The following is an 18,482-nucleotide window of genomic DNA, read 5'->3' on the forward strand; positions in this document are numbered from 1 at the left end:
TGCCAGCGCATGTCTCTGGCTCTGCTGCTGTATGGCACCCCATCTGGCCTGTGCACCCCCCTCCCCCACCCCCGGCAGGGCAGGAGCTCAGACTCTGCTCTGGGTGCAGGGAGTGGGGTGGGGGGCGAGTCTGAGATACTGGGCTTCTGAAGGCAAGTGGCAGGGCAGGGCACTGTCTGGATTCTGAAAGTTGCATAGAACTGGTAGGCTCAAGGCCAGAGCGCGGTCCAGACTGCTCTGCCCTCGGCCAGGAAAGGGCAGCCCTGCCCTGGACGCTGCCTTCCTCCACCTCCCCTTCCCAGGCCTGGCTCCTCCGAGCCTGGTTTACCACAGAATATTTTTAGCTCCCAGTTCCTGCTCACAGCTGAGTGTTCACCTTTAAATATTTTATTAAGTTCCTTTTTATCAAACACAGGCCCCTGTCCCTTAGAAGTGGCAGCATGGTGCAGTGGGTGCAGCGGGGCTCCCTCCCACTCCTTGTCTTCCTGCATGTGCCTCACAGGGTGCCCCCACCCCCATCGTGGACTTCATGTGTGCTGCAGTTACTCCAGACACCCCAAACCTCTGTCCCCCACCCTGTGGTCCCCTATCCATTAGGCTGTGTTTGGAGCCCCTATCTGTGGTCCCAGGTCTGCCTCTGACCCTGTGCTCTTCCCCTGCTTCCCTCTGTGGGCACCAGCAGAAATGAAGCAGAACTTCACAAGCCAGAGCTGGGATCCCTCGTGCATCCTGTGCAGCTGGGGCTGAGGCTGCGTCCGACTCTGGCTTCTGACCCAGTTCCTGAGCCCACCCTTCCCTCCCCACAGGTGTTCCGGAGCGGAGAGGGCATGGGCATCCGCCTGGATAATGCTTCCGCCTTCCAGGGAGCTGTCATCTCCCCCCACTACGACTCCCTGCTGGTCAAGGTCATCGCCCATGCCAAAGACCACCTCACAGCCGCCACCAAGATGAGCAGAGCCCTGGCTGAGTTCCGAGTCCGAGGCGTGAAGGTGAGAGGCTGCAGGCCCGGTCTCCCTCCGCTCGTTCCCATCCGTCTCTGCCCCTCCTGCCCTGCATGTGGACGCTCCTGGCCGCGCTTGGTCACTGCTGCTGCCGGCCCCTCAGCATCCCTGGGAGTCGGGAGTCGGGAGTCGGCCCTGCTCTGTGGACCCCACACGTCTCCTGCCCGTCCTGGGTGAGATCACCTGGCGGTGTGTGAGTCCGCATTCTCCCTGGCCTCCCTTCGGGAAATCCTGATCCCACATGTTTGGGTAGGGACCTCGGAGCCTGTGTTTTGAGTGGCATTGGGTGCCTCAGGGACAGCCGAGAAGGGAGGCTGCAGCCGCAGGTGTGAGCACAGGGCAGGAGGCGGCCGGGGGCTGCCCTGAGGCGCTCACCCTGGGTGGCCAGGCAAGGGCCCGAAATGCCTGTTGGCCTGTTGGTCGGATCCGTTACGGAGTCTGTAGCTAGAGATGAAGTGACAGCCATGTGCTGTCCCGAGGCCAGACGCTGCCACCAGGACAAGGCTCTGCCCGAGCAGATCTCATCGCCTAGTCTCACTGTGAGGGGCGCCCAGACAGCTCCACTCACCCTCTTCTGGGGGCTCCAAGGATGGTCACTCATAGCAGAGGGCGCCCGCCCTGCCTGCTGCGCACGAGGGGAGCTGGCTGGGCCCTCCGCTTCGTGTCCCCTCAGCTGCTCCCAGCCCTCCCTGTGGTCCAGGTGGGTCGGCGCGTGTGGGCGGTGCTGTCCTCGCAGCGCCCTGCGTCACTTCTCACCTTTGGGGAAAAGCAGGCAGGAGGGAAGGGGGCGGCGAGTCTGTGTCTGGCGTCTCCTCAGCTGACAGCAAACAGGTTCCCCAGGTGCTAGGGGGGGGCTCTGCGCTTTTCTGTGAGGTGCCTCAGGGTTCGGGGTCAGGGGGCCATTTCATGACATCGTGCGCCCACTTTCTCACCGAGGGCATGTCCTGGGGCTGCCTCCGGTTCCAGGTGGCCAGTGCACCCCGTGACCCCAGTGGGTGACCCAGGTACCCCATCCCTCACCTGCCTGGGCTGTAGGACTGCCTGTCCTTCAGCCTGGAGGACCCAGTACCTGAGAGTCCTGGAGGTGAAGCGGGAAGACCAGGGCCGTGAGAGCCACAAGAAGGCGGGAGGGCAGTGCAGGACACGGGTTTCTGGTTCCTGGGGGCACCAGTGTCTTCAGATGTGCACCAAGACCTGGCCACTGGCTCCTGTCACACCTCGAGCCTCCGCCAACCCTGCACTCGCTGCTCTGTGCCGCCCGTCTCTGTCCAGGCCTCGCGGGGCTCACGCTCCCTTCTCTTCTCTGCTGAGAACCTTGTTTCATTTACTTAAACCAGGGTCGCTCTCGGGATACATCCAGGTATGTGTCTGGGCTGGGAGGGCAGGCACGTGTGTGTCACCACTGCGCCACCCACAACTGTGTGAGCTTGACCTGCACACGTGTGTGTACACACCTTATTATGCCAACTCTTACCAGGCTGCTCATCAGAAACACCATGGGCCTCACACAGAAATGGGCACATACCCCCAGGCGCCAGTGCAGGTCCTGGGTGCCAGCGCCCGCCTTTTGTGGTGGAGCCCGGGCACCTGCACCTTCTTGAAGCATCTGGGTACGCCTGGCGCGGGGTGCAGCAGCACAGGTGCCTGCGAGTATGTGTGTTGGGAGCACTGTTCCTCCCAGCTGACGCCCAGGAGCAGTGATTGTTCGGATGGCTGGCAGGGCTATGCCTGGGGCCAGAGGAAGCAAAACAAGGCAGCCTCCGGTGGACTGTGGCTCCTCAGCATGGGAGCTAGCGCAGGGTGTGGCCCGGCAGGTAGGGGGCACCCGTGTCCCAGAGGGAGGTTTGACTCAGTCTCTCCAGCCCAGCCCAGCCCAAAACCTGGGGTGTCAATGGAGCAACTGGGGGCTGGCTCAGGGCCTGTAGCACTGGCAGGAACCTTCCAGAGGGTTGTGGGCAGTGAGATTCCAAACCCGTCCCCGTCCCTTTAGGATGACATGCTACAAATCCCTGGGAGATGGTGAATAAGATTGTCACAGGCGCAGGGACTTTCTTACTGAGCTGTGTAAGCAATGATGCGAGCCCAAGTCCCTGTGCCCTAAAGGGCTGTGCCATCTCCCACCTGCTCCTGTGGCCACTCTGTGCCCTATAACACCCCTGCCACCATGAGGACGTCACATCCTGTCCACAGTCTGCCAGGAAGGGTGTGCTCTGTGCTTACAGCTGCAGGCACAGCAGAGGGCTCAGGCGTCCTGTCCGCAGGGCGCCAGGGGCCGGACCTGGGCTCACCCGTTAGAGCCACCAGCCTGGAACACTCGGCCCTCAGGGGGAAGAGGAGGCTGAGGGCACCCAGATCCACATAGGCCACCTCCATGGGACTGGCAGTCCCAGCCCTGTCCTGTCTGTGCCTCCACTGGCCCACATGTCCCCTCTCCCTCCAGCAGGATGACACTAGAGACTAGCACTGAGGTGTCCCCAACAATTTTATTATAAAGAAAAACAAGACTCCCACTTGGTGGCTGCAGCCCCTGCCTCGGTGGCTGTGAGCACCTGTCAGAGGGGCTGACCCCTTATGCCTGTCAGTGGGCCAGAACCAGGGAAAGGGCCCCCTGTCCTGCCAAGCACAAGGGGGCCTGAGGTACCGAGGGTAAGAGGGAGGGACTCCCAGGCAGTGCTGACCCACCCAGGCCAGGTGGCTGCCTGCCCCCCACCCTCCACCCCGGGCTGACTCCCTTCCCATCATACCACGCTCTCTTCCAGCCGTTCTGCACTGCCCCCCATCCCCTGGCACCCGGCCCCAAACAGTCCCCCGTGCACAGAGTGGCTCCGTCGGGCCCAGGCCCCACCCAGGCGCCTGGCATAACCATAGCACCCGCCCGTGTCTCCCAGGTCCAGGGAGCAGCTGCGCTGGGGGCGCGGTGGGGGGCTCCGTGGCGGGTGGGTCTTCGGTGTGGGGCTGGGGCCTCCGTTGGTCTGGGATTGGACGTGGCTGAGCTTCAGGGGGAGGCGGCCATTCCCAGCCCCCCGGCCCCGAACCAGCAAGGCCACAGTGAAGACCAGTAAGGCAGCCACAAGGACACCCCCCACGGCCACAGTCAGGGTCCCGCCCAGCATGTGGGCCTGTGGGGCGTGGCACAGGGGCATGGCCGGCAGCGTTGAGAAGTGGGCACAGCCCAGCAGCTTGGTGGACGTGAGGTCAGAAGGCCCAGCGGCAGGTGACAGGGCCAGCAGGCAGAGGTCATAGTCGGCACCGGGGATCAGGTGCTTCAGCAGGAAGTGGTGGCTGGAGGCGGGGATGATCCTGCAGGCAAGGTCTGGAGGTCAGAGCCGGGCCTCGGGGTCCAGGCCCCAGCCCCACCCACATGGCCTTGAAGCCCCCGTCACAGCCCTTCCCCACCACCCTGGTTCCCAGGTCCCAGCTCTGAACACCCTCTTCTCCTGGGACCACAAAGGCCTCGTGTGTTCACTCAAGAAGATGGAGAAACCAAGACAGGCATGCAGGGATATGCATGTGTGTGTGGCACTAGAGGCAGTGCAGGGGGACAGATAGGTATGTGCTCTGACACACAGGCCCAGCACAGGCTAAGGACGGGCGAAGTATCTCATCACCAGAGATAAGTCATGTGTGTGGGGCTGGCCGCGTGCTTAATCACACACACACCAGCCTGGAGGCCGCCTGTGGCTCAGACACATGGGAGAGACCTGAGGGGCACTGCCCACCTCCCCCCAGCATTTCCCTCCTCTTCTTCCTGGTACCTGACCCTCCCCTCCCCCTGGCTCAAGATCCCCAGGCAACTCAGAAGCTGAGGAGGGGTGTGTGGAAGCCCCAAGGACAGAGAAGGAGCCAAGAATGGCCCAGCCCTGGACGGGTAGGGCCGAGGCGCTGCAAGGTGCATCCTCACCGGTAGATGAGGGTCTCATCCTCGCTGCTGTTGTACTGGATTTGGAACATCCACACAGGGTCTGCTGGCCGCCCAGGCCCCCAGCTCACCAGCCCTGAGGTGGCCGTCACCTCTGTCACCTGCACAGTTGGCTCAGTCTCTAGTGTCCCCTCGCCCTCAGCAGCAGTGCGGGCTGAGGCAGCAATGTCCGAGGGCCCGGGGCGGCCCCCCTCCGCACTGCCATTCCCACCGTGAGGCAAGGCCAGCACCCGCAGTTCCACATGGGCTGTGGATTCACCAGCAGGGTTGGTAGCAATGCAGGTGTAGTCCCCTGCGTCCCCAGAGCCCGTCACCCCAATCTCCAGGGTCCCATTGGGGAAAGCCCAGGTTCGGGAGGAGTTGCCGACAAGCCGGTCATCAGGGCCAACCCAGTGCATGGTGGGCGCAGGGTCCCCGAGGGCCCGGCACCGCAGTGTGGCCCGCTGACCCTCCAGCACCCAGAGGCGCTGTGTGTGGCGGGCGATGAGGGGCGGCTCACAGGAGAACTCGCCTTCGGGCACTGCCCAGAAGTAGCGGCCAGCCAGGCCTGGCGGGGAGGCGCACGTCTCCAGGTCGTCGGGCCGGGCCAGCCGCCGCAGCCACAGCAGCTCACAGTTGCAGTGCAGGGGGTTCCCACTGAAGCTCAGCACCAGGGGGGCAGGCGAGGCCTCGGAGTCGCGCCCCCGGGAGAAGAGTGGGTCAGGTGCCAATGTGGCCAGGCGGTTGGAGGTGAGGTCAAGGCGGGAGAGCTGGCTAAGTTGGGCAAAGGCGCCCGGAGGCAGCACGTCAATGACGTTGTGGTCCAGGTTGAGGGTGTGCAGGGCAGGCATGGCACCGATGCCAGCCCAGGGCACCTGCCGCAGGTTGTTGTAGGACAAGTCCAAGTCCTCCAGGCTGTCCAGGAAGTCGTCGAAGGCCCCTGGTGCTATGCGGCCCAGCTGATTGCCACTCAGGATAAGGTGCTGCAGGTTGACGGGGCCCCGCAGGCTGCCAGTGCCCAGCTCCACCAGCCTGTTGCCATCCAAGTGCAGGGAGCGCAAGCTCTCCAGGTCCCCAAAGGCGCGGGCCCCGATGCGGGTGATGGCATTGCGGGACAGCGTCAGGTCCACCAGCCCGGTCATGTTGCGGAAGTCTGGTGGCCCCAAAGCCTGGATGAAGTTATCAGCCAGCCGCAGCTCCACTGTCCGCCGGTCCACATTGGGCGGCACGAACAGCAGGCCTCGGTGGGCACAGAGGGTGCTGAGCGACTCGGACAGGTTCTGGCAGACGCAGGGCAGTGGGCAGGCGGCCGCTCCACTGGCCAGCAGCAGCAGCAGGAGCGGTGGGGCCATGGTGAGTGCCCTGTGGGGAAGGGCCCAGGCACAGGTGGGGCTGGTACAGGTGCCCAGGCCCAGTCCCAGGAGCCAGCTTCCAGAGCCTGGCCTGGGGGCGGGGGAGAGTCAGTCAAAGGCCCAAGGGGCCCCCTCGGGGATGAGGGAAGGCTGGGGCCTGCAGGGCCAGCCTCCTAGAGTACAGGTCACATCTCCCAGGCAGTTACGGGGAGTACAGGCTCTGGGACACGGTGAGGCCTGAGGCAGGAAGCAGAGGTGGGCATGAGAGCAGGGAGGATCCCTGAACTTCCTTTCCCTGGAATCATCAGCACCCCCACCACCCCGCCATCTCCTCCCCTACCAGGGAAGCCACCCCCAAAATCCCTCCCAGGTGCACTTCCCTCCCCCACGCTGTGCCCGGAGGAGGGGGTGCTCACCTGGTATCTGTAGTTCAGGGGGCACGGACCGGCATCCCCGCAGGTCCGGCCGGCCGCGAACTCCAGGCAGCTCTCCCGCGGGGGTAAGGCCTGGGGCTGACCAGCCGTCCACCGCTCGCCCTCCGGCCCATGGCGCTTGGGCCCGGCCGGCTCAATCGGTTCCCAGTACCTTTTCCCCGGCTATGCTCGTGGCGGTGGCGACCAGCAGGCGAGTGCGCGCTGGCGAGCACGCGCGCCGCGGACATGCACATGGAAGGCGGACAGGGAGGGGTGCGCAGGGATCCACCCTGGGCTGGCTCCCGAGGTCACGGGGACACGCGCCCACGGGTGGCCCCAGGTCACAGCCGAGGCCCAGGCCAGCTCCGGCCTTCCGCACAGCTCTCTAGTCCTGCCGCAGCGCACTCACCCTGGCACAGGCACGCGCGCCCCCGGACACCCTGGCGTCCCGGCATCCTGCACCGCACGGGCGCCCGCTGCCGCTGCTGCTGCTGCTGCTGCTGCTGCGCACACCGTCACTCTGCAGCCAGACAAAGCGCCAGCTCGTGGGCCCCTTCACCATCTCCCAGAGACAGAGCCGGGAGCCTTTGTTACATGTCGCTGGGCACCCTCCCCAACACACCCACACATGCCCACACATCCACGTCCCCGCACCCACAGGCAGGGCCGGGCGCAAACCCGCGCTGTTACTGGGACCCTCGCATTCACAGATACACGCTGAAGGTCATAGCCGTTCTGCATCACCAAGTCACGTGGAGGGTCCCCAACACGCACGGGGCCCTGGAGCGGGGGCTGGGGCGACGCCCCCGCCAGGGCTGCTTCGGGGTGGGGCCGAGGGCTTGGTCTCCCAGCTGGCGCCGCGCCCCGTTGCCTGCCCTTCCCTCCCTCCCTCTTCCCAGGCTCCCCGCCTGCCCAGCAAGCTAGGGAGCCAACCGGTCTCCGCCTCTGGTCCGATTGGTCGGCGTGGCTAGGTTTCCCAGCAGGCAGGCGGAGGCACGCTGTTTGAAGCTGTGCGTCAATGGACCTTGCTGGGCCCACAGCCCCTCCCTCCCCTTTTGGCCCCTGCCGGGCCATTTCCCTAGGTCCTAGGCCCTAGCAGAACGACCTCGGTCCCCTAGGAATCACGTCTGGAGGGAAGGGAAGGGGCAGGGGGACCCAGGTTGCCTGAGGACTAGGAGATACAGGGATGGGGTATTTCCTGGTGGGTGAGCCACTACAGAGGACCAGGGTGCTGGACCTGATTCGACCCCTCCATGCTCCTGCCCAAGCTTGGCTATCAAGGGCTAGGAGCTGGGGTCTCCCCACCCCCAAACAGGACCCCCTTTCTAGGCTAAGCCAAGTTAGTCCCAGGGAGCGTGAACTGTCTAGGGCTCAGTGACAGCCCTGAAGACTCCATCCTGCAGGAGCGAAAGAAGCCCCCAGTGGTGACTAGGGAGGAGGGCACGATGTCTTGGGAACCCAGGAGAGAACGTCCAAGTAGAGCTGTTAGCAAGAGCAGGATGGGAAAGTGCCCACTGGGTTTACCCACAAAGAGGAACCTTAATGAGAACATCACTGGGAGGGGGTGTCTGTTGAAGGGAGGAACCTTTCCAGAAGCCTGACTGGGAGGGCAGGAGGGTGGCTGCTTCATGCCCCCGTGCTGTGGGAGGTGCTTGTCTTCCTGAGGAGGAGGTAGGAGTCCGCACTTGCTCTGGGGGTGAGCAAGGAGGGAGGAGTGGGCTCAGCCCCCTGCAGCTTAGGGGGACCCTGCCAGACGGTGGGTGGGGGTGAGGAGATGGGGAAATGCCACCCCACAGGGAGCATGGTGTCCTAGGGAACTAGGAAGCTGGCCTTGGTGGCCCCTTCAGCTGGCTTCTTTCCCTGCCATGACAAATGGTGACGCCCTCCCACCCACCTCTGTTCTGCAGACCAACATCCCCTTCCTGCAGAACGTGCTCAACAACCAGCAGTTCCTGGGAGGCACCGTGGACACCCAGTTCATTGACGAGAACCCGGAGCTATTCCAGCTGCGGCCCGCACAGAACCGGGCCCAGAAGCTGCTGTACTACCTCGGTCCGGCCCCAAGACTGCCCTGCTCTCCTCTCCTCGCTGATGCCTTGCTCCTGGCCTCCTCCCCAGAGCTTCCTAGCACCCCTGCCCTCAGCCTGGTCCTTCTCCTTTCCTTTGCCTTCCTACCCAACCTCCTTGCTCATGAACTTATAGGACCCCCCCCCCCTTTTCTATCTGCATGGTCCTCAATCCGTCCTCACTGCCTGGACCCAGGAGGGCCTGGCTTTGGAGAGGACAAGGACCAGCTGGAGGGCTGGGGATCCTGGAGGAATCCCTCCATCCTCAATCCCACCTACTCTCACTCCTACCCTCAACTCAGACTCTGCCCAACCTGCCATGAACCATTGCCCACTCTCTCTACAGGACATGTCATGGTGAATGGCCCGACCACCCCAATCCCCGTTAAGGCCGACCCCAGCTCCACGGACCCCATTGTCCCTGTGGTGCCCATAGGTAAGTGAGATCAATTTTGCCAACTCATGGGGAGACAGAGGATGCCACCTGCAGGATGGGTACTAATGCCTGGTCTGCCCTAGGCCCGCCCCCGGCTGGTTTCAGAGATATCTTGCTGCGAGAGGGGCCTGAGGGCTTTGCTCGAGCTGTGCGGAACCACCAGGGGTTGCTGCTGATGGACACAACCTTCAGGGATGCCCACCAGTCACTGCTGGCCACTCGTGTGCGAACCCACGACCTCAAAAAGATTTCCCCCTACGTTGCCCACAACTTCAGCAAGCTCTTCAGCATAGAGAACTGGGGAGGTAGGCTGACATGTGGTACAGAGCCTGACAGGAATTGGGCACCCAGTGTAGCCAGGCCATTGGAGACTCTCAAGAGAAGCTGGAGACAGTAACATTGAGAGAACCAGTGAGAACTGAACAAGGCACAGCGTATGTTTGTTCAGCAGTGACTGGTGCCCAAGGCCTGAGGTCAGAGCTGTGGGGAAATGTTGATTATAGCAGAGATTTGGGTAGGGACTGCCGAAGGAAGGACACAGCCTGAACTACTCTGAGATCACTGAAGGGAAGAGTCTGTGAGGGTCTTGGTGGGAACAGGAGGGACTCTGAAGGAGGGGCTGGCATTGGGGCCAGAGCATCAGAGCTGCAAGGCGTGGTGGGGTCCCCAGGACATGGGCTGACCTGGGGCTCTCGGTCCCCGTGCAGGAGCCACGTTTGATGTTGCAATGCGCTTCCTGTACGAATGCCCTTGGCGGCGTCTGCAGGAGCTCCGGGAGCTCATCCCCAACATCCCGTTCCAGATGCTGCTGCGGGGGGCCAATGCCGTGGGCTACACCAACTATCCTGACAACGTGGTCTTCAAGTGAGCCTGGGGGGAGGGGGGTAGACACTGCATGACGTGGCCCAGCGAGTGCCAGGCCACACTGCAACGGCCTGCACTGCCCACAGCAGACACACAACCAGACTCCCAGTAGCTGCACCCAGTAAGGCCTGCTGTTTGGAAATGTTGTGAAATGTAGCATTATAGCTGGAGACCTGGACGGGCTTCTAGGTCATGGCACAGTGGAGATCCCAAGCCGGCAGGGGACTTGTCCCAGGCCGTGTGGTGCAGAGCTGGGCTGTTCAGTGCTTTCTCCCTTAGCCTGCCACTCCTTTGCAGAGAATCCCCAGCTAATCCTTTGACCTGGGCACTAGTGTAGGGCACCTTTGCTTGGTGCCAGATGCCTCTGGGACAACCCTGCCCAGACCAGGCTTCCCTGGAGGCCTTATCCAGTGTGGTGCCCACTCCTGCTCTGTGGGGGCCATGCCCTCTGCCAGGCCTGACTCTGACTCATTCCCCAGGGCCCATACTGGGCCACGAACCAGAGAAAGAAGTGAAGGGTGAGGGAAAAGCAGGATGTGGCTAACCCCTGGACTCGTCTACGCACTCAGGTTCTGTGAGGTGGCCAAGGAGAATGGCATGGATGTCTTCCGGGTCTTTGACTCCCTCAACTACCTGCCCAATCTGCTGCTGGGCATGGAGGCAGTGGGCAGTGCCGGTGGTGTGGTAGAAGCCGCCATCTCTTACACTGGTGACGTGGCCGACCCCAGCCGCACCAAATACTCACTGCAGTACTACATGGATTTGGCTGAAGAGCTGGTGCGAGCTGGCACCCACATACTGTGCATTAAGGTGCCTGGGCCCAGCCCACCTACAGCAGTCTCCCCAATTACCCATCTCCCCTGCCTCCTTACCACGTTTCCCAACTCCCCCATCATGCACACATCGTGCCCACTTACCATAATTTTCTCCTCTTCCCCAGGACATGGCAGGGCTGCTGAAGCCAGCGGCCTGCACCATGCTGGTCGGCTCTCTCCGGGACCGCTTCCCTGATCTCCCGCTGCATATCCATACCCACGACACGTCAGGGGCAGGTGTGGCAGCCATGCTGGCCTGTGCCCAGGCTGGGGCTGATGTGGTGGATGTGGCATCTGATTCCATGTCAGGGATGACTTCACAGCCCAGTATGGGGGCTCTGGTGGCCTGTACCCGAGGGACTCCCCTGGACACAGGTAGGAACAGCAGCAGCCCATGGCCATTCCCCTCAAAGCCATAGCCTATACCAGTCCCAGTAGCCTGCCCTCTCCTAGACCAGTGGTGGCGAACCTATGACACGCGAACTCATTTTTTTGATTTTTCTTTGTTAAATGGCATTTAAATATATAAAATAAATATCAAAAATGTAAGTCTTTGTTTTACTATGGTTGCAAATATCAAAAAATTTCTATATGTGATATGGCACCAGAGTTAAGTTAGGGTTTTTCAAAATGCTGACACGCCGAGCTCAAAAGGTTCGCCATCACTGTCCTAGACTCCAAATGTTCTTCCCTGGCCTTGCTGTCCGTCACTCCATTCTGAGTGGGACCTGAGCTGGTCCTGGGGTCCTGGGAGGAGCACCTGGGAGCTTAGCACATTTCCAACCCCTCCCCTGCCTCTGGCTCCCTGCAGGGGTACCCCTGGAGCGCGTGTTTGACTACAGTGAGTACTGGGAGGGGGCCCGGGGACTGTATGCGGCCTTTGACTGCACGGCTACCATGAAGTCTGGCAACTCGGATGTGTATGAGAATGAGATTCCAGGGGGTCAGTACACCAACCTGCACTTCCAGGCACACAGCATGGGGCTCGGCTCCAAGTTCAAGGAAGTCAAGAAGGCCTACGTGGAGGCCAACCAGATGCTAGGTGACCTCATCAAGGTAAGCCAGGCCGTGTCCTTACCTGTGCTTCTGGGCTTCCATAAGGTGCCTGGCACTCTGATCCAAGGGCCTTTCTCCTCAGGTGACACCCTCCTCCAAAATTGTGGGGGATCTGGCCCAGTTCATGGTGCAGAATGGGTTAAGCCGGGCAGAGGCCGAGGCCCAAGCAGAAGAGCTGTCCTTCCCCCGCTCTGTGGTGGAGTTCCTGCAGGGCTACATCGGCATCCCCCATGGGGGATTCCCTGAGCCCCTTCGTTCCAAGGTAGGGAAGACCCAGCACAATGGGAGGTGCGATTGGGTACGAGAATTAGGTCTGATTCTCTGCTGTGCTCCCCAGGTGTTAAAGGACCTGCCAAGGGTGGAGGGGCGGCCTGGAGCCTCTCTCCCTCCCCTGGATCTGCAGGCACTGGAGAAGGAACTGATAGAGCGGCATGGGGACGACGTGACCCCAGAGGATGTGCTCTCAGCGGCCATGTACCCCGATGTCTTCACTCAGTTCAAGGACTTCACTTCCACCTTTGGGCCTGTGGATAGCCTCAACACTCGCCTCTTCCTGCAGGGTCCCAAAATTGCAGAGGAATTTGAGGTCTGTGGCTCTGGCATCTTTGTACACTCCAGCCCGGGACCCCCCACCCCCCAGCACATCTAGAGTGCCAGACTGGCCTGGCTATCACTGGGCCTTGAGAGCTATGAGTACACAAAGTACCCTTAGGAGACCAGGGAACTAGGCCTTTGTTAGTAAGGAGCTGAGACTCAAGGTGGGGACTTGCCTAGGGCTGTGTTAGGGGGCTGCTCTCCCCATACTTGCCCCTTCAGCTGAGCTTCCACATCCTCCCTGCAGGTGGAACTGGAGAGGGGCAAGACACTGCACATCAAAGCCCTGGCCGTAAGTGACCTGAACTGGGCTGGCCAGAGGCAGGTCTTCTTCGAGCTCAATGGGCAGCTGCGGTCCATTCTGGTCAAGGACACTCAGGCCATGAAGGTAAGGCTCCCCCTGTGCCAGCTAGGTGGTGGGGATGGGCAGGGCCTGGTGTTTCATGTCTCCTCTGCCACCTGCAGGAGATGCACTTCCACCCCAAGGCCCTGAAGGATGTGAAGGGCCAGATCGGGGCACCTATGCCTGGGAAGATGATAGACATCAAGGTGGCAGCAGGGGACAAGGTGGTCAAAGGCCAGCCCCTGTGTGTGCTCAGCGCCATGAAGATGGAGACTGTGGTGACCTCACCCATGGAAGGCACTGTCCGCAAGGTCCATGTAACCACAGACATGACACTGGAAGGTGATGACCTTATCCTGGAAATTGAGTGATCTTGCCTGACTTGCAACCTGGCCATCCCCAGCCCAAGCCTTCTATAGACGCTGTGCTGCCAGGGCAGGCCCAGGCCAGCCAGTGCTGAGTGCAAGAAGGCTTGGCCCTGGAGCTCCTGGCCTCAGCTGCTTATCGCAGGAGACAATGCCTGCAGTGACCCATCCCCCTTCTCCAGCCATCTGTCCTTTCCCTGTTGGTGGACAGCAGCTCACATATTCACCTCTTGCCAAATGAGGGTCCTATCCTTGCTGGAGACTAGAGGTGGTGGCACAGGTGGGCCTAGGATCCAAGAGAGCAGATTTGGGGGGGGGGGGGGTCCTACCTTGGAAAGGGGGTTAGGAACCTGGGCCCCAGGTCTTGAGAACTTTGCTCAATAAAACTGACTTTCACCTGCCCTCCATCGTGGCTCCTTTGCAGCCCACCCTACATGCCATTCACAGAGGGCAGAGCTGCCCCTTTGACTCCCCAGGCAAGCTGTATCTTCTTCCTTGGAGGGTAGTGAGGATAGCAGTAGTGGCCTTGATTTAAGCTACTACTGAGTACCTACTGTATACACACCCAAAAATTACTGAGAGCTTGGGGTGGGTGGAGGAAGTGGCTCAGGTAATCAACCTTTCCCCGTTTTATGGACACGGATGGAGTCATAGGAAGGACCCCACAGCTAATAAGAGGCAGAGGGTTCAAAACTAGGCTGCCAGTAAACTTACTTCCCAACCAAACTGCTTTACATTCTAAACCCTGGGCCAACCTCGCACCCCATTGTTTTAGGACTGGATGCAAACAGGCACCAGTTCTGGGAAGCAGGCGAGACCCTCAGTATAGGAACCTCCAGGTATGACAATTTTGGTGGGAGGCTGGGAGCACTCGATGGAGATTCTTGGGATCTAATGCAGCCCACCCCCCATTATTAGCTCTCAGGAGAATCCTATCCTGAGCCCGTTCCCCACCAGCAGGGTGAAACAGTAACCCTGCCTGCACCACTGTACTGCTGCCACTGCATAGGGAGGTGAGGATGGTGGGGGTGGGGGAACAGTTCCTGAGAAGGAATGAGAGGAAGAGGAGGGGCAGAGCCTAGATACCCTGATTCCCAGGGATCCATCCTAGCACCCTGCCAGCTCAGTGCTCCCAGGGTATTATAACCTAATCTTTGGTCTCCAAGATCCCAAAGGTACCCTCTGAACAGGTCTATGCTCACCCCTTCTGCCTCCAACAGCTGCTGCACAGAGCTCTCCACAAGGTAGGTGTGTGGCAGCCACAGCCAGCCTGAGGGCGCCATGAGTAGTGACTGCACACCCGTTTCCTTTCCTTCACCACCAGCCTCAGAGAATGGGACTCAGAACACCCTCCTAGAGTCTGGAATGGGACCTGAAAACCATTCTAAAAATAAGAGGAAGAGCAGGTTCTAAGAACCTTGAGTTACAGCACTCTCTTCAAGGCCTTTGTTCCGGGTTCCTCCAGGGACAGACAAGCAGCATGGTGGCAGAGATCCACGATGGAGACAACTAGAACAGCCTCTACTTCCATGTAATCTGAACTGGTTCTTCTAACGTTTTGGGTCTAGTTGCTCTTACATAATTCGAGGCTGGTAGACTTTGGGGAGATCCTGGTGGAGGCGACCCTCCCCCCACTCAGGAGACACAAGTTGGAGGCTCTATCACTGGGGTCAGGGTGCTGGGTTCCACTTCCTGGTGGCCAAGTCACAGGCCCTAAAATGAGTGGGCCCACACCTGGTACCTACAGTCCCAGATCCACCTCTGCTAGGACTTGGAGCCTGGCTCAGTAAGAAGGAAGCTATGAGACCCAAGTCAGACAGAGGCCCCCATCCTGTCCCCCTACTGCAGGGAACTGTCCCTACCAGGCATACTCCCAAGACTCCAAACAGACTAATTCCCAAAGGTCCAAGGCCATGTTACCCAAGTTAAATCTCTTTAATATCCCAATACAAAGTCCTGATGCAAAAAGACAGTGAGAAAACCCTGGGAAGTTGGGGGAGAGGGGTTTCTGTAAATTCTATCCCTCAGCAGCTTTTCAGGGACAGAGGAGCTGAGAAGCAGCAGTCCACAGTGAGGGAGGGAGCGCACAGCTCCTGGGGCCTGCTCCTCACTCCCATTTCAAGAGGGGCTGCGCCCTTTGGCTATCTGCTCCTTTCTCTTGGTCCCTGGGATTTAACTAGCTCTGGCTTCAATCCCCTACAAAAATTCCTGAGATCTCGGGACCCCAGCCAGCTCCTCCCCTGCAGTACCCCTTGATGGGGAGGGGCTGCGGAGCCCATGAGAGTTCATAGGTGCACAGGAGCATGGGTCAGGAGCACAGGGGAGCCTCTGAGTCCCCTGCTTGCTCCAAAAGCACACAAAGGGGAAGACTGCCGTAGAGCTTCGGGTCCGTAAGGGGCTGAAGTAGAAGCAGGAAGAGTCCTACACCCAGGGCATAGCCTGCCAGCAGGGGCCGCCTCTGTGGATGCTCCAGGGCTGCACATACAGCAGGGAAGCCCATGTAATTGCAGAAGGAGTGGCAGAGAACTGGCCCAATCAGGTGTCCTGGGAAAGGGAGACAGAACAGCTCTAGAGCAGACCCACCACCTCTTCGGGTAATTACCCTCATCCCCTGGAACAGGAGATCAGTGTCCCACCTGTCCACCCACACACCATGGCCTCTGCTTGCTTCCACCTCTCAAACCTCACCAGGCTGAGGGCGCTGCCTTAGCCTGTCTCAAGGACTGTGGTTAAAAAAAAAAAAAATTGCTCATAAACACAGTTTTCCCATTCTCCCACCTACTCCTGTGGGCCCTTAACACCTGGGCATCGTGAGGGACTGGGACCAACCTGTACGGATGAAGAGGAACGCAGTGTAGGCACCAAAGACAGCTGTGTAGGAGAACTGGAACGCTGGAAACAGGGAGGCTATGAGTGACCACACCTGCATGCCCTTCCTGTCCCGGCACTGTACACCCACCAGCCAGAATTCCCCTTCCCACTGGCGGTAGTGACTACCTGCCCAGCACCTGTAGCTGACCTCTACACCCCAAATCCTGGCCCCTCCAATATTATAGCCCGCTGTTCCCAATTCTTTCATAGTAGCTAATTTAGGGACACCCTCACACCCCCCGACCCCCAATCCAGGATTACCCCAGGCATGCTCTCTAGGACTCACCTGCAGACAAGAAGATGCTCCCCACACTGCTCTGACGGAATCGAAGCTGCTCAAAAATGTGGTGAAAATGGGCTAGGAAGAAGGCGAGAACCACATCACATTGCTCTCAGCCTGCCCTCTATGCCCTACCATTGCCCCAAGCCCCATTCTCAGCTCTCATGCTAGGAACATCTCAGAGGACCAGGTTGCACACTCACCAACTCCAAAGAACAGTGGGCAGGTGAACACGGCAGGGCCCAGGCCCGTACACGGTGCTAACATGGGCAGCATGCAGGCCCGAAACACTAGCTCCTCTGTAAGGGGCGCAATCACTTGGTTCCGAAGCCAACGCATATCCATGAGGCAGCGGGCCCAGGAGCGAGGGGCTAGGGAGGGGATTCAAGACAAGCAATGAGTGGCTAGCTATTGAAGAGACCCTAGAGCAGCGGTTCTCAACCTGTGGGTCGCGACCCCTTTGGCGGTCGAACGACCCTTTCCCAGGGGTCGCCTAAGACCATCCTGCATATCAGATATTTACATTACGATTCATAACAGCAACATGACAGTTATGAAGTAGCAACGAAAATAATTTTATGGTTGGGTCACCACATGAGAAACTGTATTTAAAGGGCCAGAAGGTTGAGAATCACTGCCCTAGAGGCCTCCCACAATCTTTTCCTGGCCAAACTCAGGTTAGGCATGCACACTCAGAACATGTAAGGGTCCAGCTTTGTTTATCAGCATTGTCTCAAGAAGACAATGGGAAGGCCATTAGTAGCTGAGGTAGGATATCTGGAAACATCAAAATCTGCCCAAGACTAACTCTGCTTAGAGAAGCCGAAGGTTAGGGGAAATAGAAATGCTCTCTAGTCGACACCAAATACACTTTTAGAGGTCCCTAGGAGGATCCCTAAACATCAGAAACCAACGCTTAGAGGACACCTGCTATATGTTCCCATCTTACTGATGAGGAAATATAAAACATCTCACATCTCATGTTCAGGTCCCATCATGACTCCCTCTGTCCTGGACTGCCTGCTTACTTTTTCCCTCAGCCCTGAGGACTCACCTAAGACAACCTTTAACCCATCTGCCAGGTCACAGGGGCAATCCATTGAGAGCTGCATCAGTGGGCCCAGAAAAAGGATCTGGAGACACAAAAACAGGAGCAATCAAATGAAAGGCTTCAACTATAATCCACTGCTTTTGCCCAGAAAAGGCCTCAAGTTTCCTAGTCTCAGCCGGGATTTCCCCCCCAATGCGTACCCGAGGGCCTCGAGCCATCTCACAATTCCTGTCTCCCATCAGGCACATACTGGACACAAGCAGGGTAAGTAAAAAAAGTCACAGAAAGGAGCGTCATGCTAATACAAAGCACAGAGGAGGAAAGGTAATGGAGGACTCACCATGGTCAGCAGCAGGGGCAGCAGTGCTGCTGGGAAAATGCCCTCCAGCCTGAAGCCCATCAGCGTGAGCAGGGGTGTGCCTGGCTGAGCCACAGGAAAGGAAGCATCAGTCTTGCTCCCTCCCCCAAAGACCCCTGCGAGCTCTCCCCTGTTGCCCTCTGCCCCGCCTCCTTTGCACCTGGATGCCTGTGAGTTCCCTCCAGAGTAGCACGCAGAGGGGCGAGAGACTGGACACCACTAGGACACTGGTGAAGCGCCGCTTGATGACGGCAGGGTGGTCCCTACGGAGGGGGCATTAAGTTCAGGGGCCCAAAGTCGCCCTCCAACAGCGCAGCCCCGCCCTCAGTTCGCCCAAACTCCGCCCGCAGCCCGCGGCCCCGCCTCGTGGAGGCGCGGGTTCCGCCGCGCGCGCAGCCCCCGCACCTGGGCAGCTCGCTCTTCCAGACATAGAGGCTGCCCACATAGGAGCAGGCGAGGCTGAGACAGGAGAACACAGACACCCAGCAGCACAACCCGGGGCCCGGACCTCCCAGAGCCGCCGACTCGGGCTGCCGCTCTGGTCGCGACACCGACAGCAGACGCAACCCGTCCCCGCCCAGCGCCGCCATCGCGCCCGGACCGCGGCGCGCAACCGTGACGCCACCGGCTGTCTCGGCCCGCGCCTGCGGGAAGCTCTGGTTACGTCATCCGGCGGCGCGGGTCCTCGGCCCCGCCCTCGACACGGAAGCAAACCAGAG

The 18,482-nt window shown here is 60.0% G+C and overlaps 3 protein-coding genes across 9 annotated transcripts in view; 1 reads left to right on the forward strand and 2 right to left on the reverse strand.

Annotated features, from left to right (window-relative positions):
• PC (pyruvate carboxylase) overlaps positions 1-13,604 on the forward strand; it is a 69,362-nt gene extending 55,758 nt beyond the window's left edge. For all 3 annotated transcript variants that reach the window (XM_036326492.1, XM_036326494.1, XM_036326495.1), the window contains 12 exons: positions 807-989; positions 8,572-8,716; positions 9,077-9,166; positions 9,250-9,471; positions 9,874-10,030; positions 10,600-10,840; positions 10,971-11,220; positions 11,657-11,901; positions 11,984-12,163; positions 12,239-12,487; positions 12,743-12,883; positions 12,961-13,604. In XM_036326492.1, coding sequence (XP_036182385.1) covers positions 807-989; positions 8,572-8,716; positions 9,077-9,166; positions 9,250-9,471; positions 9,874-10,030; positions 10,600-10,840; positions 10,971-11,220; positions 11,657-11,901; positions 11,984-12,163; positions 12,239-12,487; positions 12,743-12,883; positions 12,961-13,209 — 2,352 coding nt within the window. In that variant the 3' untranslated portion in view covers positions 13,210-13,604. The remainder of the gene's footprint in view (positions 1-806; positions 990-8,571; positions 8,717-9,076; positions 9,167-9,249; positions 9,472-9,873; positions 10,031-10,599; positions 10,841-10,970; positions 11,221-11,656; positions 11,902-11,983; positions 12,164-12,238; positions 12,488-12,742; positions 12,884-12,960) is intronic.
• On the reverse strand, positions 3,466-7,528 carry LRFN4 (leucine rich repeat and fibronectin type III domain containing 4). 4 transcript variants are annotated; one of them, XM_036326497.1, is made up of 4 exons: positions 7,323-7,528; positions 6,668-7,184; positions 4,903-6,488; positions 3,466-4,301 (listed from the first exon to the last, which is right to left on the reverse strand). In XM_036326497.1, the coding sequence occupies exons 3-4, from the start codon at positions 6,249-6,251 to the stop codon at positions 3,740-3,742; spliced, it is 1,911 nt and encodes a 636-aa protein (XP_036182390.1). In that variant the 5' UTR covers positions 6,252-6,488; positions 6,668-7,184; positions 7,323-7,528; the 3' UTR covers positions 3,466-3,739. The 4 variants fall into 4 exon arrangements, with proteins under 4 accessions (XP_036182390.1, XP_036182392.1, XP_036182391.1 ...); XM_036326499.1 differs by having other exon boundaries at positions 4,903-6,261; positions 6,668-7,528; XM_036326498.1 differs by having other exon boundaries at positions 4,903-6,342; positions 6,668-7,528.
• A 1,511-nt stretch (positions 13,605-15,115) lies between the features above and the next one.
• On the reverse strand, positions 15,116-18,458 carry RCE1 (Ras converting CAAX endopeptidase 1). 2 transcript variants are annotated; one of them, XM_036326500.1, is made up of 8 exons: positions 18,169-18,458; positions 17,924-18,026; positions 17,746-17,829; positions 17,409-17,487; positions 16,558-16,725; positions 16,361-16,432; positions 16,033-16,095; positions 15,116-15,747 (listed from the first exon to the last, which is right to left on the reverse strand). In XM_036326500.1, the coding sequence occupies exons 1-8, from the start codon at positions 18,351-18,353 to the stop codon at positions 15,512-15,514; spliced, it is 990 nt and encodes a 329-aa protein (XP_036182393.1). In that variant the 5' UTR covers positions 18,354-18,458; the 3' UTR covers positions 15,116-15,511. The 2 variants fall into 2 exon arrangements, with proteins under 2 accessions (XP_036182393.1, XP_036182394.1); XM_036326501.1 differs by having other exon boundaries at positions 17,746-17,825; positions 18,169-18,202.
• Positions 18,459-18,482: the final 24 nt, after the last annotated feature.

Source organism: Myotis myotis, unplaced genomic scaffold, assembly GCF_014108235.1.
Source record: "Myotis myotis isolate mMyoMyo1 unplaced genomic scaffold, mMyoMyo1.p scaffold_m19_p_10, whole genome shotgun sequence".
NCBI classification, from domain to species: Eukaryota; Metazoa; Chordata; class Mammalia; order Chiroptera; family Vespertilionidae; genus Myotis; species Myotis myotis.